This window comes from Chrysochloris asiatica, unplaced genomic scaffold, assembly GCF_000296735.1.
Source record: "Chrysochloris asiatica unplaced genomic scaffold, ChrAsi1.0 scaffold00320, whole genome shotgun sequence".
In the NCBI taxonomy this organism is placed as follows: domain Eukaryota; kingdom Metazoa; phylum Chordata; class Mammalia; order Afrosoricida; family Chrysochloridae; genus Chrysochloris; species Chrysochloris asiatica.
This window is the reverse complement of record NW_006408838.1, coordinates 192,860-218,383: the sequence shown is the minus strand read 5'-3', so window position 1 is coordinate 218,383 and position 25,524 is coordinate 192,860. Positions and strand designations below refer to the sequence as shown.

At 36.4% G+C, this 25,524-nt stretch overlaps 1 protein-coding gene across 5 annotated transcripts in view; it reads right to left on the bottom strand.

The window, feature by feature from the left end:
• LOC102834402 (vasculin-like) overlaps positions 1-25,524 on the bottom strand; it is a 133,366-nt gene that overhangs the window by 19,336 nt on the left and 88,506 nt on the right. For 3 of the 5 annotated variants that reach the window (XM_006875333.1, XM_006875336.1, XM_006875334.1), the window contains 7 exons: positions 25,172-25,295; positions 24,827-25,050; positions 22,343-22,409; positions 5,614-5,798; positions 4,969-5,109; positions 2,766-2,933; positions 1,534-1,721 (listed from right to left, as the gene is read on the bottom strand). In XM_006875333.1, coding sequence (XP_006875395.1) covers positions 1,534-1,721; positions 2,766-2,933; positions 4,969-5,109; positions 5,614-5,798; positions 22,343-22,409; positions 24,827-25,050; positions 25,172-25,295 — 1,097 coding nt within the window. Of the gene's footprint in view, positions 1-1,533; positions 1,722-2,765; positions 2,934-4,968; positions 5,110-5,613; positions 5,799-21,291; positions 21,352-22,342; positions 22,410-24,826; positions 25,051-25,171; positions 25,296-25,524 lie in introns of all 5 variants that reach the window. The other 2 variants (XM_006875332.1, XM_006875335.1) reach the window with 2 other exon arrangements.

Here is a 25,524-nt window from a genome sequence, read left to right as displayed (position 1 = left end):
TATTCACGTATGATGTTCTTGATGTCATCCCACAACTCCTCTGGTCTTCTGTCTTTAGTATTTAATGTACCAAATCTGTTCTTACGATCTCTAAATTCAGGTGCTGGATATAGTAGTAATCAAAATGGAATAAAATTCTGCCTTCATGGGCCTTAGATTCTAAGTGAAGATAAATAGTTGTACAAATTCCAGCAAGATGGTCGACTAGGTGGATATGAAACTCTTAGGCTAACAGCCAATCTCAACACTGTTAGTCATTTACCAATTACACAATGAATACCACAATGAGTTACCAGCTCACATTAACTATAACAAAAGACATATACAAAAACTGATGATGAGAATATGGAGATATTGGAGCCTTTGTACTTTGTTAAGAATGCCGTTAAAACATGACTTATCATATGTATCAGCAACTCTACTCCTAGTTATCTACCTATGAGAGGAAAAAATTGCCCCCACAGAAATTTATGCACCAATGTTCATAACATTATTTCTAGTAGTCAAAAAGTAGAAGAAATCACCTATCTGTAAGTTGATGAACGAATGTGTTTCAGATGAACAGTGAAATACTACAGGCACACATCAGAGCTATTGAGGGTTTGATTCCAGACCAGTGCAATAATGTGAATATTGGGATATAGAAAAAAATAAAACAAGCAAACAAATTTGGTGATATAATAAGTTTGTCACAAACCTTCAATTTGTTGAAAACACATTATCTGAAAAGTATAATAAATTAAGGTGTACCTACTTTTGGAGCTAAAAAGTACTAACACAAATGAAAAGACCGATTAAACTCATACACATTCTGAGACAGACACCAAAATAACAGAGTCCATTTGTATGAAATATCCAGAAGAGGTAAACCTACAAAGTAGATTAGCGGTTGTCTTTGAAAGATAGTGGAGTCCTGGTGTGGCGCTGTGGGTTAATGCACCAGACTGCGAAGTCATTTGAACTACAAGGTTGGTGGTTCGTTCAAGCTCACCAGCTGCCCCTTGGGAACCCTATACATGGTTGCTATTTGTTGGAACCGAATCCAAAGCACTTAACAACAACATGAAAGAAGTTGGGAGCATGGTGGCTCTGTGCAATACACACTGGATTGTGAACCACAAATGTTCAAACCCACCTGCTGCTCTGTGGGAGAAAGATGAGGCTTTTCTGCTCCCACAAAGATACAGCCTCAAAACGCTACATAGAGTCACTCTAATTCAGAAGCGGCTTGATGGCATGTAACAACATGACAGAGTGAAAATGAAGAGTGTCAGGGGGGATTATTTTTAGAGTGATGAAACTGTACAATTTAGACTGTGGTGTTAACTGCACAACTCTGAGAATATACGAAGGTGTTTCCTAAAGCTCATAGAAAATTTTTTTCTACAAACCCCTCGTATTGAAAACACTGAAGTGCACACTATCATGGGTAAAATTTATCATAGATAAATCATATTTCAAAAAATCACACCATCTATAAAAATAAAAATCTTGATTCTATAAAACAGCAAACCAGCAAAAATTTTTACTAACCTGTGTTCTGCCTCAAGCGAACTTGAAAGAACATCAGTTTGTGGAAAAGATGAAGACCGTATAATCTGTTCAGAAATCATTGAGGCATTTCCATTCTCTTGTGGAATTTCACTTTCATCAAAGTTTCGGTTTATATCTCTCTCTTGGCGTGTACTATTGCTGTTATGCAAATTAAATGAGTCGTCATCCTGAGATTCAAGGAGGTTAAAAAAAAAAAAAAAAAAAATGAGTTCTAAAGAATATACCTGACTCCTCACTTACCGATACTTTAGTATTTCTTATTCATAACAACTTTGAAAAAATTTGAAGGCACTGCCTCTGATAGCTGGCAACCCGCAATGGGGGCATAGCTGGACCCAGGCACCCTCTAGGAGCCACCACAAACAATATAACAAAGCTCCAAGTGACAACCAGAGTACACAAATGATAGTGGCCAACTGGCCATCTTCTCCTATTCACCCATGATGTCTCAGTCTAGCCATTGAGGGCTCTGGGCAAGGCAGAAAGATGCAAGGAAAAGGGTAAGCAGTAGGAGGTCAGGTGAGGTTCCAAAGGTACCTGGAAGACTGTGGTAGAGAGAGGATGAGTGAAGTCCCTGTCTAGAGTGGGCCTACGGCAATAACTAACTTCCCACGCCCCTTCACCTTCCCCCTCCGGTGGCATAGGAGGGTGTGTGTGTGTGTGTGTGCGTGCAAGACACTGGTGTCAAAGCTAGGGCATAGCCCTGACTCTCAAATAATGTCTATGGAACCTAACCACGTCCATAAGAAAGGAGTGGGTGCATAGATATTGATAACTTTAACACATTTTATCTAGATTCTCACTGAAACATATAAATGTGACACTTATAATCAGACTTCTGGTGTAGTGCTGGATCAGCATTGCATTGTGAACCACAGGTTGGCAGTTCAAACCCACATCCTTGGAAACCTGATACAGGGTCTCTATGAGTCAGAACCAACTCGATGGCACTTAACAACAAGAATCTACTCAAATTTATGAAACAAAATAATAAAGGCAGGCACTATAAAGAAAAAACATATGAACAGGATGTTTTAAATTTTTATTTTTGCATACGAACTACAGAACGAAAAGAAAATTTGTTTCAGGAAGAAAGTCACTACCAAAGAGATAAACTAGTGATCAATTTATTCAAAAGTTCTAAATAATATATGACCATACATTTTTTCAATGTTAATGACAAATCAAGAGTTACTCTTGAGTTTAATTACCTTCTCTGAGACAGCATGGCTTTCATCTTCATGCTCCTCTTCTACTCTGTCCCTTTTCAAAGCTTTCAAAAATTCACTCTTTTTATCAGTACGCATTCGTGTCAGTTTGGTTAGACGAGGCTGCTGATTCAGTTTGTCAACAGGTGAAGAGGAATTTGAGCGATTACACTAAAAGAAAATTCAAAACTATTGATATATGGCAAGAAAATAAATGTCAGGTATACAACTACCACAATTTCTATTTAGCTTTGTTTACACATATATTGATTTTTAAATCAGTCTATCTTTATGGGTTTTTTTCTTTCTCACTGGATGAGTTCCAGTAAACTAAAGAATTTTTTAATACACTTTATTCTCCCTTCATACCAACAGTTCAGAAAGCAATGAAAGTTGCAAAATACTATGATTCAAAATTAGGCATTAAGTATTTCCATAATGTTGTAAATACAAAGAACAGCTTTCATGCTGTGTTCTGCAAAGTTCTAGGTTTAATAACACAATTAAATCTATTTTATAATTTATATACACATAGAGAAGTACTGTTGAGTTGGTTCTGACTCATAGTGTGACCCTGTACAGTGTTCCCAAGGAGCAACTGTAAGTTTGAATCACTGACCTTGTGGTTCACAGTCTAGTGCTGATGCTATAGCAGCACAGCACGAGTCCACAGAGTTTATAAGACAGGATTTCACCAGGGATATTTTTAGAAGGGAAAGGTGAATATTTACTGAAGTCCTTTGTTTTTGTTTTTTAACAGACTATTATTACTCCTAATGTTTGTATACTATAACAAAAGTGCCACTGAATGAGTTCTGACTCACAGAGACCCTGTATAGAGTTTCCGAGGAGCAGCTGGTGAATTTGAACCATCCACCTTGCAATTTAAACTGACCTTGCCGTTTTTTGCATTGGACTGCAATGTCAGTTTGAATCTCAAGGTCAGCGGTTCCATCTCACCAGTCACTCCTAAGAAACCCTATACAGGGTCATTATGAGTTGGTACCAACTCGAAAGCACTCAACAACAACAAAGAAACAGTTAACCTGAACCCTGGCCTCATCTACCCTGCTGAGATGAAAACTAGATGGCATCCAACATCTACTAATGGTCATTCTGATCAGGGTCACAACTGATGGATCATGATACAATTGGAGGAAAATAAGGAACAGAAATCAAATTCTAAAAAGTCTATACTTATTGGATCTGTTGATGCTAAAGAACTGCTTGGGACTATTACTCTGAACTATATAAACTCCAGGAACTCCATAAACCTTTAACTAAAATTATTCCCTGTGGCATCACCTTTTAGTTCCAGATTGGCTCATATAATAAAGAATATGCCCTGTGAGTACTATGCACCATCAAAGTTCATCTGTATAAGGCCAAATGGACAGTAATTACTGTACTGGAAATGAAACACCCAGAACAAAATTAATTAAGAAAAGAGAAACATTGTAAAAAATGTAACCAAGGCCTCTGAACAATTTGTTTGGTACTGTTAAATGGTATCCTAATTTGCTGTGTAAACTTTAATATTTGTGGGAAAATGGAATGAAAAAACAATGGATTTTTCCTTTAACTTTTTGAAGCCCCCTCATAGCAAAGTTGTACTTACACCTTATACTGTTCAAATGAGAAAACAAGAGTTACTTCAAAACCTGGTTCACAGTCAGTAAATTCACAATGTACACCTCCCTCTCTTCTTTCTCTCTTTCCTCTCAGGGTTAATACCAATAAAACGCCCATTATCTTCAAAAGAAGAGGATCTTACAATATAAATTCTCATTATTAGTCAAGCATAACTCTTTTACAAATTGTCTCTGGTTAATGAGTGTATGTTTTTTCACCTTAATGTTTTCTTTACTTTATAAGTATGTTTGGAAGCTTTTATTATGATTTTTCAAAAGTTATTACTAAAAATGATTAGTACATAGAAGAAAGTATGAGTTAAAAGTTTCCTGAAGACATGAAAATCTCAATTTAATTTACTTGCTCAATTGCACCTTTTGTTGTTGTTAACTGCTATCAAGTTGGGTCTGATCCATAATGACCCTGTATAGGGTTTCCAAGGAGCGGTTGGTGAACTTGAACCACCAACCTTGCGGTTCAAACCAACATTGCAGTCCAGCACATTAACCCACAGCCCCATTCACTGTTAATTCCAATAAATTGCATTCCTAAAGAATAACTGTTAATGCCATACCTCTTTCACTGAGTTTGTTGATGGACTAAAATTCTTGGAAGTTGATTTGAAAGTATTAAAGTTGCCAACACCATATGTAGACTCATGAGGGAAAGGAGTTCCAACTTTATTTTCTTTAGTTTGGCTTTTCCACTGTGTAGGCTAATGAAAAACACACAAACATTAATGATTAATAGTTCTCAAAAAGAGATTATGGGGGTGGTGGTGAGAAATGTGATCTATTTAGCTCATAAAAACAATTACTTCTGTTATACTTATAATCATTCCTATATGGTTCTCTTTACCTTTCCTTATTTTCCTCCAAATATATTCAAAGATAAAAACATTATCTAAATCATAAATGGAAATTTCAAAAACAAAGTTGTCTAGAAGGTAAACAGCTTTACAGATATTAAGCAAATATAATTAGCAAAACAAAAATTTTGCAGAGTTCATTTACTAACAGTAATACAAGAAAGCATACACATAAACCACACACCATTAAAAAGCTAATTAAGCACACAATGGGCCAATTCTTTCCACTTAGGGTCAGCATCCCATCAACATCCCCTACAATTTGATTCAAACTTTTTAACATTCTTTTTTCATAAAGTAAATAAACTGTTAAAAAAGCAAGTTTTCAGTTAGTATCAATTTAGAACTTACTTTTGTTGGTGGAGCAGCAGGTTTAGGGACTAAGCCTTTATAAACACTTGGACCAGTCCCGTTCTTAACTGGTTGTGACTGAAGATTTCCCACTACTGGGAATCCAGATAGTTGTAAGTCTTTTGCATTACCTTTCTTAATAACCAGCATTCTTGGAGCTCTAGATTTAGGATTCGGAGGATATTCTGCATAAATAAAGCACAGCCAAGAGTTATACATCATTTCAAATTTTAGCATAAAATGTAACTGCCAAGGTATATTCCAAATCTTGATTTCATTTTTTAAAAATAGCATTTGTCTTCTCTTCTGTATAAAATAAACCCATTAAGTACTAAATATATTTCTGCTTAGAAATGAAGCAAAATCAAACTCATCCAAGTATTGTAAGAACTGAACAATGTCAAGTAATAGAGCTGAATAACTCTACTAGCCATAGAGGCCTGGAAAGTTATTTATGAGAAAACCAAGTTTAATTAAATTCTAACATCTTTTCATTAGCTTCGAGAAATTGCACATTCCACCCTAATGGCTCTTAACTCTTAGAATATAAAACATTTATATTTCCCTCTTCTACATCTTGAAAAGATAACAATTTTCCCAATTTGTTTTCATTCTTTTTACCTCACTTATACAGTTATGAGCAACAAAGATATTATATTACCTCTATTTCTAAATTTCTTATAGCTGTGACAAATGGAAAAGAGAATTTTGTTTTCACAATATCAATTTACTCATTTACTAATAACCATCTAACAACACCCAGGAATACTGTACAAAGGTGCAGGCCAACCAACTTAATCTTTACTTCCGAAGATATTACTATAAATAATAACAGATGCTAACTGCAAACATTTCTCAAGATTAAAGCAATTTCTTAAAATATGAAAAATTATTCCTAGAGGTAAATCAATGTGTATGTATAAACAGGGGCTACACATGATCATCACTGTTTTGAAGTATGTTTTCCTTCCCTTAGGAAAATTCTGAAAGCATCTGTTTCATAGTTGGAGATAAGAATAAAAGAATTAACTCAAAGAGAAATGTCAGAAAATCTAAACTAAAATTAGCTCAGTGTAGTAAAAGAGTAGATTGACTAAGATGCCCCTGCACCCCCAAAATGTAATCAAAATTCCTACTAATCACTTAAAAAATTAGAGCTAAACAAGGACCTCTAAGGGAACCTGGAGAGGCTCTCAAGTTCGTCTGAGATTACAAAATCCCAAAAAGACAGGACTAGTATGGTTTCTCGTTTATTGCAATGAGAATGACAAAAGAAAAAGAACCTTAAGTAAACTAAGGAGATGTACGTTTTCCCCCAAAAAATTAACATATATTGATCTACTAGGGACCACATTCAAATTTCTTGGCTGATAAAAAGGACCAAAATATAAAGGCTAAGAAATACATCTTATGGTACACAATTACACAGAAAATTAACTACTAATGATGTGTATCTTTTTTTTTTCTGAAGAAATTAGACAATTAAGTTACCCAAAAACATCTAATAAAAAGAATAAACATCTCAAACAGAGATCAGCGAAGAACACACAAAAAAGTACATTAAATAACACAAATTCTGCAATTATTATATTTGAAAGACAGATGACGTGAATAAAACGTTAAGATTCTAGAAATTAATAATAATTAGAACAGGAAAGAAAATATTATGAGGCTGAAGCTCAAAATCCAATTTTAAAACACCCAGTAATCTGAGTAATGAATAGTGTTGGGAAATGACAAAGGTATTGGACCAGGGACAGTTATAGCAGTATACCACAACTGTTGTTGCTATGTGCCATGGAGATGATTCCCGACTCATAGCAACCCTGTACAGGGTTTCCAAGGAGTGGCTGGTGAATTTGAACCTCCAACTTTGTGGTTCAAACCTACCTTGCACTCCAGTGCTTATCCTACAACGCCACACCAGGACTTCACATTACAATTAAATAAGCCTTAAAAAAACAGTTGCAGAAATACATCTTTACAGGGAACTGCCAACTATTCAAGTTGGACTTACAAGAGGCTGTAGAATGAGAGATATTACTGCTGACATGCAGGTGGGTCTTGGCTGAAAGCTAATAATACCAGAAAGTTGTTTACTTGTGCTTTATTGAAGATGCAAAGGCATTTACTATGTGGATTTTAAAAAACATATGGGTAACATTGCAACACATGGATACTCCAGCACACCTTCATTGTGCTCACATGGAACCTTTAAACAGACTAACAGAATAGAACAAGTGAATACTCAACAGTTTAAACCCAGGAAAGATGTGTGCCAGTGTTGTTATCCTTTTCCCATACTTTACTCAATCTGTATCGTTAAGCACCTATATAGCTCCTGACTACAAAGCTTGTCTTTTCAAAAATTGAATTCCTAAGTATTAAAAAGTATAGAGTCTGCAAAACATGCGTAAGACCCTCAGTGAGACAGATTCAATAATGGGCTCAAATATAAGAACCATCATGAGGATGGCACAGGACCAGACAGTGTTTTATTCTGTTATACATAGGGTTGCTATAAATTGGAACTGACTTGACAAACCTAACAACAGGTATCAAGAAGCAAGAAATATTCTGGCTTTTTCTTTCATGAGAATGCAAGCAATGATGGAATATTCTATAAATAATAAACATGAAGTCTGAATCATTTATAGGATAGATAGGATAGAAAAGTTAAAGGTAGCTGAAGGAAGCTGATTGGATTGGGAGTAAAGAGCAGCAGACACAGTACTACCGTACTTTAAGCACTGATATTTAAATATTATAGCACAGAGATTGTGAACATATGATTTAGTACCAGATTTATCAAAATCTGAATACAATTCCAACTCTGTTAGCTTTTAACCTTGTACAAGTTACTTAGTCTTTCATCTGTGAGATGAAAAAAGGTATTCCCCATCTCAGTTACTGTGAAATATTTAAGAGCTGGGGAAAGATGGTACAGTAAAGACATAGCAGAAAGAATGAAACAGATACAGATGGTGATCCTGGAACCCTTAGCATCAAAGGACACGGCAGCAAAGTGGACTGAATGCCAATGGAAAAAAGAATCTGAACAGGAGCAGTGAGAGGGAAGAAAAATGGGCCAATTGTGGCCAGCACAAGAGGTGCAGGCATCTTGGGCTTTTGTGTTTAGTTGTCAATACAGTGGTCTGCAAGGACAGGACAGGAAAGGACAGGACAAGACAGGGTTAGAGGTTGGCATAAAGTGGGTGCATTTCTCCCCTGTTACCATGCCCTCCTGGTAGTCAAGGAAGTGGTCAGTCCTCACCAACCCAGTGACAACCCCTCCTGCACAGCCTCTGTTTTACCTGGGGAAGGGCACCAGGCATAGTGCACCTGCTTCTGGATGCACATGAACCCACCCTAAACTTAACTACACAGTGAACATAGAACTGCACTTACAATTTTAGTCTCTAGCACATCTACCAATATACAATCATCAATCAAATATAAATACAACACCACAATGTCTTAGAGAAAACAGACAATTTCAGCTTACACAAAGAAGCAAGACACAGGTTCCCTCAAACAACTTGCCAAAATATAGAGCAAGAAAATATAACACCATGAATGGCACTGGAACTTACTGATAAGAAATTTAAAAGAATGCTAATTAGGCAACTGGAACAAATCTTAAAAATAATCTAGAAAACATGAACGTAACTATCAAAGAATTCAGGAAACAAACTGACAAATGAAAAAAACCGTGAGCCATACAAAATCAGCAATAAAAGAAACAGAAGATTAACACTAAAACTTCAGAAACAGTTTATACACTGAAAGGGCAAACAAGTAGAATTAAGCAATGAAAGTTCGAATTACTAAATTCAAAGAAAAATCTCTCAATAATTATCTGCTAAAGGAACAATAAGGAAAAAAAGGAAACAATTGGAAGTCTAAGATTTATATGGAACACTATCAAGAGGAATAACTTGTGTGTGACTGGAATTCCAGAATAGGAAAAAAGATTAAAAAATTTAAAAAGACCATAGAGAATATTGTCCAAGAATTATTGGAAGAAAACTTTACTAACATCATGAAAGACTAGAAAGATTGCCATTCAAGAAGCTGCACAAACTACAAATAAGACAGACTCCAGAGAAAAACAGTAAGCTATATTATAATAAAGCTTTTCAAATCCGAAGAAGGAAGGAATCATAAGAGCAGCTGAGGAAAAACAAAAATGAGAGTAAGACTAAGCTCTCTGGTAGCGTAATGGTTACGAACTGGCTATGAACTACAAGGTCAGCACAGTTCGAAACTACCAGCTGGTTCCACGGGAGAAAGATGAGGCTTTCTGTTCCCGTAAAGATTTACAGCCTTGGAAACCCTGTACAGGGTCGTTATGAGTCGGAACCGACTCCATGGCACATAACATCAACATCACTCAGCAGAAACCATGCAGGCAAGAATATAATAGAGTGACAGATATGAAACTTTGAAAGAAACAAACTGCTAACCAAGAATCATATGTGCAGATAGACAGAATGGAAAAGAATTTGTGAAAACCAGATCAACCTTGCAAAAACTACTAAAAGAAGTTCAGTCCTTGGACAGAGAACCAACAACAGACAACAACTTTAGACTAACATACATGACAATATTACCTAGACCTAAGCCAGATATGGAAGTATTCAAAGAAAAACATAATTAACAATTGAAAATAAGAGAACCAATGATACAGTTGCAACAACAAAAAACTAATACAAAAACAAAGTAAAAACAGGAAATAATGCAGTTACAGAACTTAAAAATGAAAAGAAAATCAGTTAAGATTTCAAAAATAAATAAAAACATAACGTAACTGTAACCCTAAAAAGCAGTTACCAATCCTTACTACTTTCCCTAACCCAACATTACCCTAACATTAACTGTAGTCCCAACCGTAATCCTAACATTATATGAAGTTGTAAACCTAGCCATAGTTCTAACCCTAATGTCTTTACTCCTCCCAACCCCTTTCCCTCCCAAAAAAAGAAGTAAAAAGTAAATATGGGGAAAAAATTAGGTTGACCCACAAGAGTAAAGAAGATGAGAAAATTATAAAAGAAAATTTAAACATTAAAATAGATGCTATTAATTATCCTAAACATCTTATAAAAGGCTGACCATTATGAATAAGGAAAGTGTTTTTATTGATAATAACCTTTGTGGTAGACTTTCAGGAAGATGTTGGACTAGGCAGACACACTACATAGATGCTTTACAACAAAGGTAGGTGAAGCAAAACAAAACAGACACAGATGAAAATTCTGGCACCCTGAGCTTCAGAGGAAAGGTTAGAAAGGTGGATGGAGTGCTTGCTTGGAAAAAAGGCCAAGCAGGGACAGTGAGAGAGGTAGATAGACTGGTGAATGGCTGGCCAGACTACACTAGGCTCAACAATCTTGTGAGTAGCTTTGGCAGCAGAGGGAGGCCTAGCAGAGCAGATTTGTGTGAACAATAGAAAAAGTGAGATTTCTTCTTGTACCACATACTCCCCAGTAACCAGAAGTGTGGCCAGCCCCCACCATCATATACTGCCAGCGTAAACAGTAATATCAGGAAGTTCAGAGCCATATGGTTGAGAGCCACATGAGTGTAAGTTGGGCTCCAGCTGCACTACTTTGGTGTACCATTTGCTGCCTGGATTCAGGTAGGCTAGGCTCTTGACATGCAAAACCTGAGGAGTCACCAGACCAGCATTTAAAACAGCTTCCCTGTGGAGCTAACAGACACTAAAACCAGTTCCATCAAGGGCCCCCACAAACTACTTCTGGATTGTGTGCCCTAAACATAGATAACAGAGACCAACAGGAACTCCATCCAGGGCCAGGAACTCTGTCATATCCCCACTTCAACAGCCACATCTTGAGCTCCTTGAACTTCATGAACCCACCAGAGATTTGTCCCCTCCAGGTCCAAGAAATGCATTGCTTGTTTTTAAAAATACGACAATCCCACAATGCCCGGAGACAACAATTTTAGCGCGCGCACGCGCGCACACACACACACACACACACACACACACAAAAGAGTGAATGGCTCAAACAAATGACCAAGATATAGAGTCAGAAAATGTTTCTAAGGGGAAAAGATAATGAAAGCAACTGAAAGAGAATTCTAAAGAATGATAATTAGGTACCTTCAAAGGATTGCTAGAAAGATCAAATAAAGCAAAGAATATATAATAAAAACTTGAGAAGAATTCAGGAAAACACTACAAGAACAAACAGACAAATGCAAAATTTGAAACAATACAAAACCTACAATTAGAAATCCAGAAGATTAATACAAAGATCTCATGAAATGTACATTAATATGGCTAAGGAGTAGATGTGAAGCACTGGAGGCCTGAATTACTGAGTTTGAAGATAATAAATCTCTTAATACTAGTATGAAAGGATAATCAGAAAAAAAATGAAAACTTTGAAAAAAGCCTAAGAATTATGTGGGACACCATGAAGAGGGACAACTATGGGTGATAGGAATTCCAGAACAAAAAGAGACAAAACAGAAAATTTTCATAGAGTTGTTGAAAGAAAAATTTCCTAACATCACGAAAGACAAGAAGATAAGTATACAAGAAGCTGAACGAATACCAGAAAGGATAGACCCCAAAAGTAAATCACAAAGACCTATCATTTCTCAGCAGAAACCATCCGGGCGAGAAAGCAATGGAACAGCATACTCAAAACTCATGAAACAAAATGACTGTCAACCAAGAATCATATACCAAGCAAAGCTCTCTCTCAAATACCACAGTGAAAACAGGGCATTTCCTGATAAACAGAAATTAAAAGAATTTGTAATGACCAGACCAACTCTATAAGGAGCTCTGATAGCATAGTGCTTACAAATTGGGCTGTGAACCACAAGGTAAGCAGTTCGAAACTACCAGCTGCTCGACAGGCGAAAAGATAAGGCTTTCTGCTCCCCGTAAAGATTTACAGTCATGGGAACCCTGTAGGGTTGCTATAAATTGGAACCGACTCCACAGCACATAACCACCACCACCAGACCAACCCTACAGAAAATGCTAATAATAGGTGTTTTTTGGACTGAGAACTAACAACAGCAGGCAACAAAGTGAAATTACCATATATGACACCCAGAACTCAATCCAGATATAGAAATATTTAAAGTAAAATAAATCTACAAGACTGAAAATAGGGAACCAGACATATCAATGTAACTTCTAAATGGTAAAGAAGTCAAGTAAATTTCAAGATAAAATAGGCTGTTTTAAGCAGGTCAAAAAATAATAAATTACAAGAGAGCCTCAAAGAAAATAATACACTTGGTACACAAAATTTTTAAAAATAAGAAAATCAGATTTAGTAGATACTAACACAACAGAAGTCCTAGTGTGGCGCTGTGGGTTAATGTACCAGACTGCAAAGCCATTTGAACTTGAACTGTAAAGTCAGCGGTTTGAGCTCACCAGCTGCTCCTCAGAAAGCCTATACAGGTTCGCTATGGGTTGGACCCGACTTGACGGCACTTCACAACAACAACAATGCAACAGAAACAAAATTAAAAGAAAACCCACAAACAAAATGAACTCAGCATAGAAAATTATACGGAACATAAAATTCAGCAGCACCACAAAAAACCACAGAAAAATGGCAGTCAATTCATATCTATTGATAATTATACAGTATGTAGATGGACTAAGTAGATTAAGTTAGGACATTACTGATTAACAAAAATTAAGGAATTTGTCAATGATAACGGGTGACTGGGAGCCAACAACAACAGACAACAACCTCCTAAGACTACCATACATGATAACAACACCAAGTCAATCCAGATATAAAAGAATTTAAAGTGAAACAAACCTAAAACAGAGTAGTATAGATATAGAACTTACAAATGGCAAGGAAGTTAAGTATATTTCAATAAAAACAAAATTAATGAAATACAAAGTAACCTCAAAGAAAAAGAATACACCCGTACATCAACATAACAACTATGCAACGTTAACACAACAGAAATGAAAAAGAAAAAGAAAAAAAAACCCACAAATGAAATAAACTCAGCATAGAAAATATGTGGGACAAAGAATCCAGTGGTGGTGGTGGTATGCCATGGAGTTGGTTCTGACTCATTGTTACCCTACATAGGGTTTCCAAGGCTGTACATCTTTACAGGTGCAGAAAGCCTCATGAGGAACATTTAGTAGTTTTGAACTGCTAACCTTGAGGTTAGTAGTCCGACTCATAACCACTATGCTACCAAGTACCACACACAAAAAAATACACAGAAAAAATAACAATAATCGATTAATACTTACTGATAATTACACCGAATGGACAAAAAAACAGGATCTTTCAATGTTGTCTACAAACGCTGTTGTTGTTAAATGCCATCGAGTCAGTTCCGACCCACGGCGTACCTGTATAGGGTTTCTGAGGAGTGACTGGTGAGCTTGAACCGACCTTGCAGTTCAAATGGTTTTGCAGTCTGGTGCATTAACCCACAGTACCATACCAGGACCTGTTGTCTAGAATAGATGTATCAAAAGATGTAAACTATCACTCAATTCTCAATAAAAACTTAAAAAAAGAAAAAGAAACCCTATGTACACCTTGACTCCAAGACCACAAGATCTCAATTTGTGCCTGAGATCTTTTAACAACCTCCAAGGAGTTCTGGTAGCGTAGTGGTTACGAATCGGGCTGTGAACCATAAGGTCAGCGGTTCGAAACTACCAGCCGCTCCACGGGAGAAAGATAAGGCTTTCTACTCCCGTAAAGATTTACACCCTCGGAAACCCTGTTACAGGGTCGCTATGAGTTGGAACCGACTCGATGGCACTTAACAACAACAACAACAACAAGGAGCTCTGGTAGCGTAGTGGTTACAAATCGGGCTGCGAACCGCAAGGTCAGCAGTTTGAAAATACCAGCTGCTCTGCAGGAGAAAGACGAGGCTTTCTGCGCCCGTAAAGATTTACAGCCTCGGAAACCCTGTACAGGGTTGTTATGAGTCAGAACCAACTCCACGGCACAAAATAACACCAACAACCTGTTCTGAAAGGGTCACATTAGAAGGTCTAAGATAGAGCAGGAGGAAAATGTAGAACAAAATGCAAAAATATAAAAAATGACCTGGGTTACTGTTCTGAAATTGACTGGAGGAACCTGAGACTATGATCCTCAACCACCCTTCAGGGCTGAATAGAAATTCACATTTGTTACCCAATTTTCAGCCAAGCAGTAGTTGGCATACAGGGGAGATCACACTAGTTAAGGTATGCTCACCATGGGTAGTCAACCACTGAAGATCAAAAGGGCAACATTTACCTGGGGACAAAGTTGAGAAGGGATGGGAAGGAGGGTGGAATGGAAATAAGAAGCACAGGGAGGAAATGGGATAACTCGTTACAGGAAGAGGATTGCAATTAAAGCAAGGTATATGCTTTATTGAATGTAAAACTGATGATCTTCTCTGTAAACGTTCACTCAATTCACAATAAAAAGTTTTAAAAAAGGAAATTACAAAAGGACAAATACTGTATGAGACCATGTTGTAAAAAGTTTAATGTGAATAGTGGTATATGGAGGGGATTGTGAACATGTAATAAAACAAAGTATGGGATTTGTAGAATGTAAAACTTATGATCTGCTCTGTAAACCTGCACTCAATTTATAATAAAAAATTAAAATAATAATAACCTTTGTGGTGCTGTAAGATAAGCAGTAGATCATAAGGTCCGTTTAAACCTCAAGGTCCGTGGTTCAAACTCACTAGCCGCTCACTGGAAACCCTACACAGGATCACCATGAGTCTGAACCAACTTGACATCAGTAAACACCAACAAAAGAAAGCGCAGATGACAGTTCTAATAACGAAGACTTAATTTACAACATACTATCTATCTGGTGTGGCACTGTGGGTTAACATGCCAGACCGCAAAGACACTTCAACTGCAGAAAGCATATATGACAGTTCTAATAGCCAAGACTTAATTTACAACATATTATCTATCTGGTGCGGCACTGTAAACACGCCAGACTGCAAAGCCATTTCAACTGTAAAGTTGGCGGTTCAGTTCCTTTAAAAGGGCATTTTGCTTGGTAAAGTGGAGGGTCAGCAAAAAAGGAGAGGAGTCCCAACTAGCTGGACTGACATCCTTACAGCAGCAATGGGCTCCTAAGTAACAACTGTGAGGATGGCACAGGACCAGGCAGTGTTTCATTCTGTTGTGCATGGGCTCACTATGAGACACCACCTCAACAGTACCAAACAACAACTTGGTCAACTGATAAAGTGGATTTTAAAAGATTCAAATTATTATTTAAAATGTTTGCTTAATTTTTATGTAGAAAATTGATACATTTAAAAAGCTGGAAGACCAATGGAAAGAAACTGAAAGCATTCCCTTTGCGAACAGGACCCAGACAAGGATGCCTTTTATCATTACTCCTATTCAGTACTGTGTTGGAAGTCTTAGTCAGAACTACAAGACAAGAAACGAAAATTAAAGTCATCCAATTTGGCAAAGAATAAGTAAAACACTATTTACAGATGATGTGATCCTATGCATAGAAAATCCAACAGAGTCAGCAAGAAAATTACTGGAACTCATGGAAAGATTCAGCATACTGTCAGGGTACAAGATAAATATGTAATTATCAATTGGATTCCGATACACTAATAAAGGCAATTCTGAAGAAAAGCAGGAAAGCAATACCATTTACAATAGCCACCCAAAAGATGATTTTGAGGTATTTTTATTAGGAATAAATCTAATCAGAGAAACAAGATCTAGTTTAAACAAAGAAACAAACAAAAACCCTACGAAACACTACTACAAGAAACCAAACGAGACCTACAAAAATGGAAGAATATACCATGCTCATAGAAAGGAAGACATAATATTGTAAAAATGTGAACACCCAAAGCAATCTCTCTCTCTCTCTCTCTGTCTATCTATCTATCTATCTATCTATCTATCTATCTATCTATCTATCTATCTATCTAAACACAATCCCAATCCAGATTCCAACATCATTCTTTAAAAAGAGAGAAAAAAACTATCACAATTTACTTTACAACCACAGTGGTCAAATCAGTCCATACTGGTATCAACTAAACATATATACATCAATGGAACAAAATTGGGAACCCAGAAGTAAATCCATCCATATACAGTCAAGTGATCTTTGACAAAGGGCCAAACCACAGTAAATGGGGAAGAGAGAAGACTCTTCAACAAATGGTACTGACAAAACTGGAAATCCATTCGCAGAAGAATGAAACAAGAAAGACCCCATCTTACACCATATACAAATACAAAAACAAATTAAAGATGGATTATAAAGACCTAAATGTAAAACCTAGAACTATAAAAAGCACCAATTTAAAATAGGGACAAACTCAGGGGCTCTAACACATGGCACAAATACACTATCAACCATTACTAAAAATACATAACATCAAAAGACAAAACAGATGAATAGGGCCTCCTAAAAATTAGAAACTTATGTGCATCAAAAGACACCAAAAGAGTAAAAATGAAGCCAAAGGATGGGGAAAGTTGCAACAACAAATCAGACAAGGGATTTTTCTCTAAAATTTATAGAAAATTACAAGACTTAACAAGAAAATGACAAATAATCCAATTTAAAAATGAGCACAGGATATGAACAGAAACTTCACCAAGGAAGACATTTGGGCAACCAAGAAACATATGAAGAAATGTTCACGACCAATAGTCATTGTTGTTTTAAGTGCCACTAAGTTCCAACTCATAACGATGCCGTACAGGGTTTCTGAGGAGCAGCTGGTGATTTTGAACCACCATTCTGAGATTCAAATTGACCTTACAGTACAGTGCTTATCTTACAGCGCACCACACCAGAACTCCATATTAGCCACTGTTTTTGTTAAGTGCCGTGGAGTTGGTTCTAACTAATAGCGATCCTGTATAGGGGGTTTCCCAGAAGCAGCTGGTGAGCCTGAACCATCAACCTTGCAGTTCAAAACAGTCTTACAGTTCAGCACATTAACCCACAATGTTGTTGTTATGTGCCGTGGAGTCGGTTCCGACTCATAGCGACCCTGTACAGGGTTTCCGAGGCTATAATTCTTTACGGGAGCAGAAAGCCTCATCTTTGTCCCGCGCAACAGCTGGTAGTTTCGAACTGATGACCCTGAGGTTACCCACATCAGAGAGACACAAATCAAAACAACAATGAAATATCATCTCACAACAGCATTAATAACAAAGTTTTAAGAAAAGAAAACAAAGGCTGGCAAGGGTGTGGAGAGTCTAGGGATACTCCCACATTGCTGGTGAACTATAAAATGGTTCAACCACTTTGGAAAATGGTGTGCTACTTCCTCACAAAGTTGGAAATACAAATATCTCATGACCCAGCAATCCTCTTCTTGGTGTGAGAAACAATGTCCATATTGACAAAAGCACAAATAATCCAATCTGTACTCATTTTAGCAAGAGAGAGGTTTTCTTTGATTTTACAAATTCAGGAACCCAACCCAGTTGTTGTTGTTGTTATGTGCCCTGGAGTTGGTTCTGACTCATAGCGACCCTGTACAGGGTTTCCAAGGCTGTAAATCTTTACTAGAGCCTTATCTTTCTCCCACGGAACAGCTGGTAGTTTCGAACTGCTGATCATGAGATTAGCAGCCCGATTCGCAACCACTACGCTACCAGAGCAACTTAAGATGTGGGCAAACACGCCACAAGGCCAGCCCCCAAACAGTTTTATTCCCCTAAGAAAAAGCCCCTCCTCCAGTTCTCCTTTTATTGGGTATTATGTAGTTTACAATCTCCTCCCAGATGCAGGGGATCATTCTCATTTAAAGTTAGTTTTCCCATAAACTTCCTCTATTTCCTTGATGGGTATATTTTTATTTTAAAGTTACTAATCCTAGAACTCTGGTAGCGTAATGGTTACGAATCGGGCTGCAAACCTTAAGGTCAGCGGTTCGAAACTACCAGCCGCTCTGCGGGAGAAAGATGAGGCTTTCTACTCCTGTAAAGATTTACACCCTCGGAAACCCTGTACAGGGTCGCTATGGGTCGGAACCGACTCGATGGCACTTAACAACAACAATCCTAGAACAGGTGTGGCAGTGTGGGTTAATGTGCCAGACTGCAAAGCCATTTGAACTGCAAGGTTGGTGGTTCAAGCTCACCAGCTGCCCCTTAGAAACCCTACACAGGGTTGCTATGGGTCGGAATCGACATCGAAGACACTTAACAACAACAACAATGGGATGGGACCAATTTGATAGCAGTTAACAACAACAGTCCTAGAGCAGATTTCTTTCCTGCTTCCATATCCCTGGGTGTGAATTAACAACCTATCTCTGGTCTTTACATCTCAATGTAAAGAAAACAAAAATCCTTACCACTGGACCAATAAACAACATTCTTATCAAAAAGACGTTCTCAAAGACTTCATTTTTCTTGGATCAACCATCAATACTCATGGAAGCAGCATTTGCATTAGGCAAATCTGCTGCACAAAAGCGCTGAAGAGCAAAGATGTCAGCTTGAGGACTAAGGTGCACCTGACCCAAACCATGATCTTTTCAATAACCTATCAGATGCATACGGAAGTTGGACAGTGAATAAGGAAGACTGAAGAAGAATTGATGCTTTTTGAGTTATGGTGTTGGAGAATATTCAAAGTACCATGGACTGCCAAAAGAAACAGATCTGTGTTAGAAGAAACGCAGCCAGCCAAAGGGGTCCTTGGAGGTCAATGGCCAAACTTCATCTCTGCAGACACATAGTCAGGAGGGAACAGTCACTGGGGAAGGATATCATGTTTGGTAATCTCATGAGCCCTTTATTCCTAAAGATGGACCATCTTGAGAATTTCTCACACTAATATATATATCCACAAGAAATAAGAACCAGGACACAAACGGACATGCACACCAATGTTCATCTCAGCGCTATTCAAAACAGCGAAAGATGGAGACACCCTAAGTGCTCATCAATGGCAGAGTGGATAGCACAATGGGCTTTCCTGTTGTAATTTATGTAGCCAGTAGGGCTATGGTATTTTTCCTTTCATGAAGTCCCTTACAAAGAACAGGCTTAATAAGAGGTATACGTTGCAAAAATATAAGCCATTTAGATGATGAACAAAATACCTTAAAAACAAATCTTGATACTCTTAAATAGTAAATAATGGGCAAAAATCAGGAAAGTTCATCAAATTAGCATTATCATAATTATAAAAAATAAATGACTTAGTACAAGACTGTGCTCAAGTCAATTATTAGTGACTGATTTTTTTCATTACTTAGTATCTTAAGCACTAAATGTTAAGTTCTGCTTATTTGTTGATGACATACTAAGTTATTATACAGGAAAATTCATCAAAAATACTAAAAACATCTAAGTCAACCAGTCATTCATTTGGTCTCAAACTGCATGCTGTTGGTGCTGCTGTATTTGGTCAAGGGGATCTGACTTACAGTGACCCTATAGGCAGACTTAAGCTGCCCCTTAGAGCTCCCAAGGGATTCCTGGTTAATGTACTGGACTGCAAAGTAAGTTTGAACCACAAGGTCAGCAATTCGAGCATACCAGCCACTCCTTGGAAACCCTATACAGGGTCACTATGAGTCAGAACTGACTCAACAGCACTTTGCAAAAACAACAATATTCTTTATAGCAGCAGACTGCCATATTTTTCTTCCTGTGGAGTAGCTAGTGGACTTGAATTGGCTACCTTTTAATTAGCAGTCAAGCACTTAACCACTGAGCCCCATGGCTCCTTTTTCAACTGCATACAAACACATAATAAACATTTATCTTATGCACAAAGGACAGTGAGCATAGTAAAGATCAAAACACTAAAAGTCACAAAATATAAACTTCACATAGGGATTTCTAATGAAACTAAGATTTAAGTACAATTAAACATAAGTAGCTATATCTTAAATAGCTTGAAAAATTCTGTCAAGGTATTTTTCCATTATAATAAAATGTAGATTTTCTAACTTTCAAAATATAAAATTTACTTTAAGGGGCTCTTACTCTTTTTTATACATACTACATTTTCGCTGTTCAATTTTTACTTACCTGGAAGAAAGTAGCATAAGAAAAGATATATTGAAGACTTTCCTAAAATTCTTTTATGTCTTCCTCAGGAACATAGCTATTTTAAATGTTGCAATGGGGAAAACAGTATTTGTAGCCCAAGAGGGTAGTCAGAGTGGAATAGTGAATGTAACACAATGAAAGTTTCATTGTATTACTATGGAAAGTATTGGGAATTTAACAATTAATGAAGCCACAGCCATATATTTTTTCTCTAATACAGATACACTTTTTAGTTTACCTAAGAGTAAAGAGTACATCTTCCTTTTTAAACATCTTTGCAACTAGTGCTCAAAATCCTTACACCAACCCTGAAACAGTAGAACCAAAATCTTTATATTAATACATTTTAGTTTCAGTTGCCTTTAAGTCATGTCTAAGAGTATAAAATCAACCAAGGATCAGAAACAATAGTATCTACAGGTAGTTTTATATGACAGACTATCACTGACATTCTTGAGTTTTTATATACTTTCATTTTAATCAAATCCAAATTATTCCTAATTTCTTAAAGAGTTTCTATTTAACACCTTTCAGGTGATTCTATATTCTTATGCAATCAGCTGTTCCCAGAAAAACTGAATAATAATGAAACATACCTAAGAGAGGAGCTTGGGAGATTTTTTTGGTTGGGTATGTGTGTGTCTGGGCGTGTAGGCCTGGGGAGAGTGGTAGAAATACTAATTTGCAATACAGAAAAAACAATGCCATTCACATGGTTCTAACAAAAGTGTTTGATTAACCCCCACCCCCACCCTCAGAAAGCCCATAAATGGAGAGCAAAAGAAAACAAGTAACTCCCCAGAGTATCACCCCATAAATACAATAAAGAACAGCATAGGAAGTGGCAAAGTTTAAAATAATGCCTTTGTTGTTAGGTCTAGTATGCTGTCAGAAGCCACAATCCTTAAGTTTTGTTAACAGTTACTGACTTTCAATAGGAAAATACAAATGAAAATGTGTACAAGTTCCAAAGTGGACATCGCACCTTTCAATTTGGTATCAAATAATTAATTTTACTTTTCAGGTGTCAAATCTTTAAATTTTTTTTCCATTATTTTAAACTTCACTTGACTTTTTTAAAAAGCTGTCTAATTTGTACTATATGAGTGCAACTTACTCTGTAAGCTTATTCAACTCTTAGCAATTTCAAAGAAAAGGGAGTTACTACCAGAAGAACTCTTACTAAGCTTTGACAATTAAACAGGCAAATTATCTCCAATATAGACTATCTGCAAATTAATTATTTTCAACATTCTGCATATCAACTTTTTCACAAATTAAAAAACTAAATTCATGTCATACTATGATCAGAAGTACTTATTCTCCGGTTAGCCAGTTTTCAACACTGAAAAACTAAAAATTAATTTAAACTAAGTTTTTGTTTCATAAGATATCAGGTGCTCATGAAATGACAACAATTCATACTAACTTATGATAATATAAGCTCTTTAAAAATCAAATTCTTCTACTCAAAAATGTATTTTTAAAAAGATAATCATTTTAAGCTTAGCACATCAAAAGCAAATATTTCAAGAACAAAGTTTTAGTGTAGCTTGCTTTTTATTTTTTAAAACACAAGCACACAAAAATCAAATCTGCAAATATCATCATTTTATATCCCTCAAAGAAAGATAAGAAATTACTTACCCCATACACCTGCAGCTAAAGATTTATTCTGATTTGGTTCTCTCTCATACTCAGGATTTAAAGATGGCTAGAAAGAATAAAAATATTAAATGTTTAAATGGCTCACATTAAAAAACAAATCTTTTAAAAACATCTTCAAAATGATAAAAACTAATGAGGAAACTTCTGAGTATTAAAGACACAAACTATACTTTAAGATTACACTAATAACCATTAAAATGATTACTACCTAAACTCATTGCTCAGTGGGGGGAAAAAAGGGACAGGTCTTTATAATATGAAGAAATGTTTATTCCCAAACTGGCAAACTCAAGTGCGAAATAATCCCTCTGAGCATAAGGTCAAAAGCATTAAAGAGGAAAACCTGACTCTTTTCAAACTCTTCTGTTAAGCTTTTATCACTCATTTTCTAAGGAAGGTGCAAAACTTTATTCCGTTTATGTGATGTTCAGCATGCTAAACAGCATTAAAACTATCAGCAAGAGACTGGGGAAACCTGAGACTATGGCTTCAGCCAACCTTTAGAACTGGAAAGGAATTCTCACCCTGGTGTTCACCAATCAGGTAAACAGATATATATATAGCAGGAACACCACCACTAGTAAGTTCTACTCTTTGAATCAGTAAGTATAGTAAGGTATGCTCTCTATGAATGATGGTCAATCATTCAAAATAAAAAGTTTCTTTTCCCTCACTCCTATTCTATACACAAACAAATCTCAAATTGTATGCTGTTGGTGCTGCTGTATTCGGTCATGACCATTTCCTTCATTTACCACAACTACTAAGTCCAAGCCATCATTATCTAGTAAACCACTGCAACTGCTTTTGAATACTTAACCACAGCACCACCAAGGCTTGCACTGTCTCCAAATAATCAATCCAAAACCCAACAACTAGAATATTAAAAAAAAAAAAAAAAAAAAAAAACCAGCTTGTGCTGGAAGCTGCTTTGATGGAGCAAACTGACTTCTTTAGATTATATGGCACAAATCAGTAAAATAAAATGTTTTAGAGATGAATTTTTAAAAAATTTAAATTATAAAAAGAAAATCACCTGATTCCCCTCCAGAGAAGCTTCCCACTTCATCTGGAATTAAAACTAAAATTCTTTACCTTGACCTGCAAAGGTTCTAATTTTAAACCTTTCCAAACTACCTTACCTAACCTAATTAATACTCTGTTCACTATATTGGCCTAACTTCTATCACGTCCACATAACAAGCTTGCTCCTCATCTTAGGGTCTTGCACTAACTCTTCTTTTCAGTCTTAACAAAGATTTATCCTTATCCAGATGATCTCAGATTAAATACCACTTCCCTAAAGAAGGCTTTCACGATGATATGGCCACCCAGTCACTTCATGTCTAAATACTGATTACCTTGATTACCTTTTCTTTTTATATTCTGACTGCCTCTACTAGATGTGTCTTGTTCACCTATACAGAGGTCAGTAACTGGCCCACATAGCCACTCAAATGTCTGAAATGTATTTGCAATATATGTGAAATGAAGAACAGACAATGATTTAATTTTTTTAAAATTATAAAAATAATTATCTCTACCAAGAGTAGATAAGACTTTCAATTACTAGTAATGAGCCACAAAAGGAACTAGGTAAATAGAATTATATATTAGCGCAATTTTTCTGTAATGGCAGACTTAAGAATAGGAAAAACAGAAAAATTTTAAGTTAGCTCATATTTACTTCTAGTACTGGATTTACATTCTTAATTATATCAGACCCCAGGCTAACTTAGTTTACCTTACCTGGCCAGGAAAAATATTTGAGTAATTAGCTTGAAGACAAAGAGAGCTATCTCAGGATTAACATTAAGAATCCTATATGAATTATCAGACATTATTTAAAAGAGACAATCTTTAAAAAAATATAGATAAAATGTTCCTTCCAAAAGTGTCATAGCTTTCTAGAGATAATACTATATTCGCAAATAAGTCACTAAGTTCTAAATGAAGCTGTTCAAAATGACATAAATATATCAAGAGATGTTAATGATCATTATGATAAAAAAACAAAACAAAAAACCTTGTGGAGTTCTGGTGTGGCACTGCAGGATAAAGCACTGGACTGCTAAGTCGGTTTGAACAAGGCTGGAGGTTAAACTCACCTGCCACTCCTAAGAAACCCTAACCCTAATATAGGGTCACTATGAGTCAAGGGACTCCACAGCACTTAACAACAATAGAAGACATTAAGAGATAAGCAACCCTACCACCAAAGGTTTAAGAAAGAAGGAAGGATGGGATAGGGGTAGGGAGTGGGAGGGAAGGGAAAAAGTGAAAAGAAAATGGCCTCACAAAATGTAAACATTAAAAATTGAACAAGTAAATATCTGTGGAAATGGGTGTGATTCCTATAGCAAATGAGTCATACTAATAAAATGGCAAAAAAAAAAAAAAAAGTTAGCTACTAAAATGGCACTTACAAAGGATTTATTTTCACTAGAATTACGAGAAACTTACAAAATCCTCAGCTTCAAATTGTTTTCGTTCTCTCTTGTCTTCTTTCCTCCCTGTTTCATTGTCAGGTATATTATTTTCATGTAATCCTTGGCTTTTTCCAGAATGGAAAATACTGCTACGAGAACGGGAACTTCCACCATGGTATCCCCCTCGATGATTTATGTTTTCAGTACCATTTCTTCCATGTGTACGCCATCCATTTTTTTCTTTCCTTCCAAAATTACCTTTATATGATAATGGTAAAGTATTATAAACTCAGTGATGGTTATGTTTAAAGATTGAATCACAATCAAAACATTTTTGAGAGAATATCCTTAAACTCTAGCATTTCTTAGCAAAGTTTACCTCCATTAGGACGCCCAATGCCAGAATCAAAGCCATCTGAAGAGTTGTGTCGTCGTCGATTCACATCATAACGATTTTCTGTCCATGAAAAGGTCTCAGAATGCTTCTCAAAACTCAATGACGACTGAAACAAACATGCATACAAGTAAATACACTTAAAAATCTACATGCAACACTAAAAATTTCATTTCCTTTGGACTTTCCCCTTCCTTCCTTCTATTAATTCTAGTTTAATTTATATCTGCAATTTTCAGTGAATAAAGAGCAGCATTTTGTAGTTACCTCCAAAGTGTACAGTAGTGGTTACAAATCGGGCTGTGAACCGCAAGGTCAGCAGTTCGAAACTACCAGAG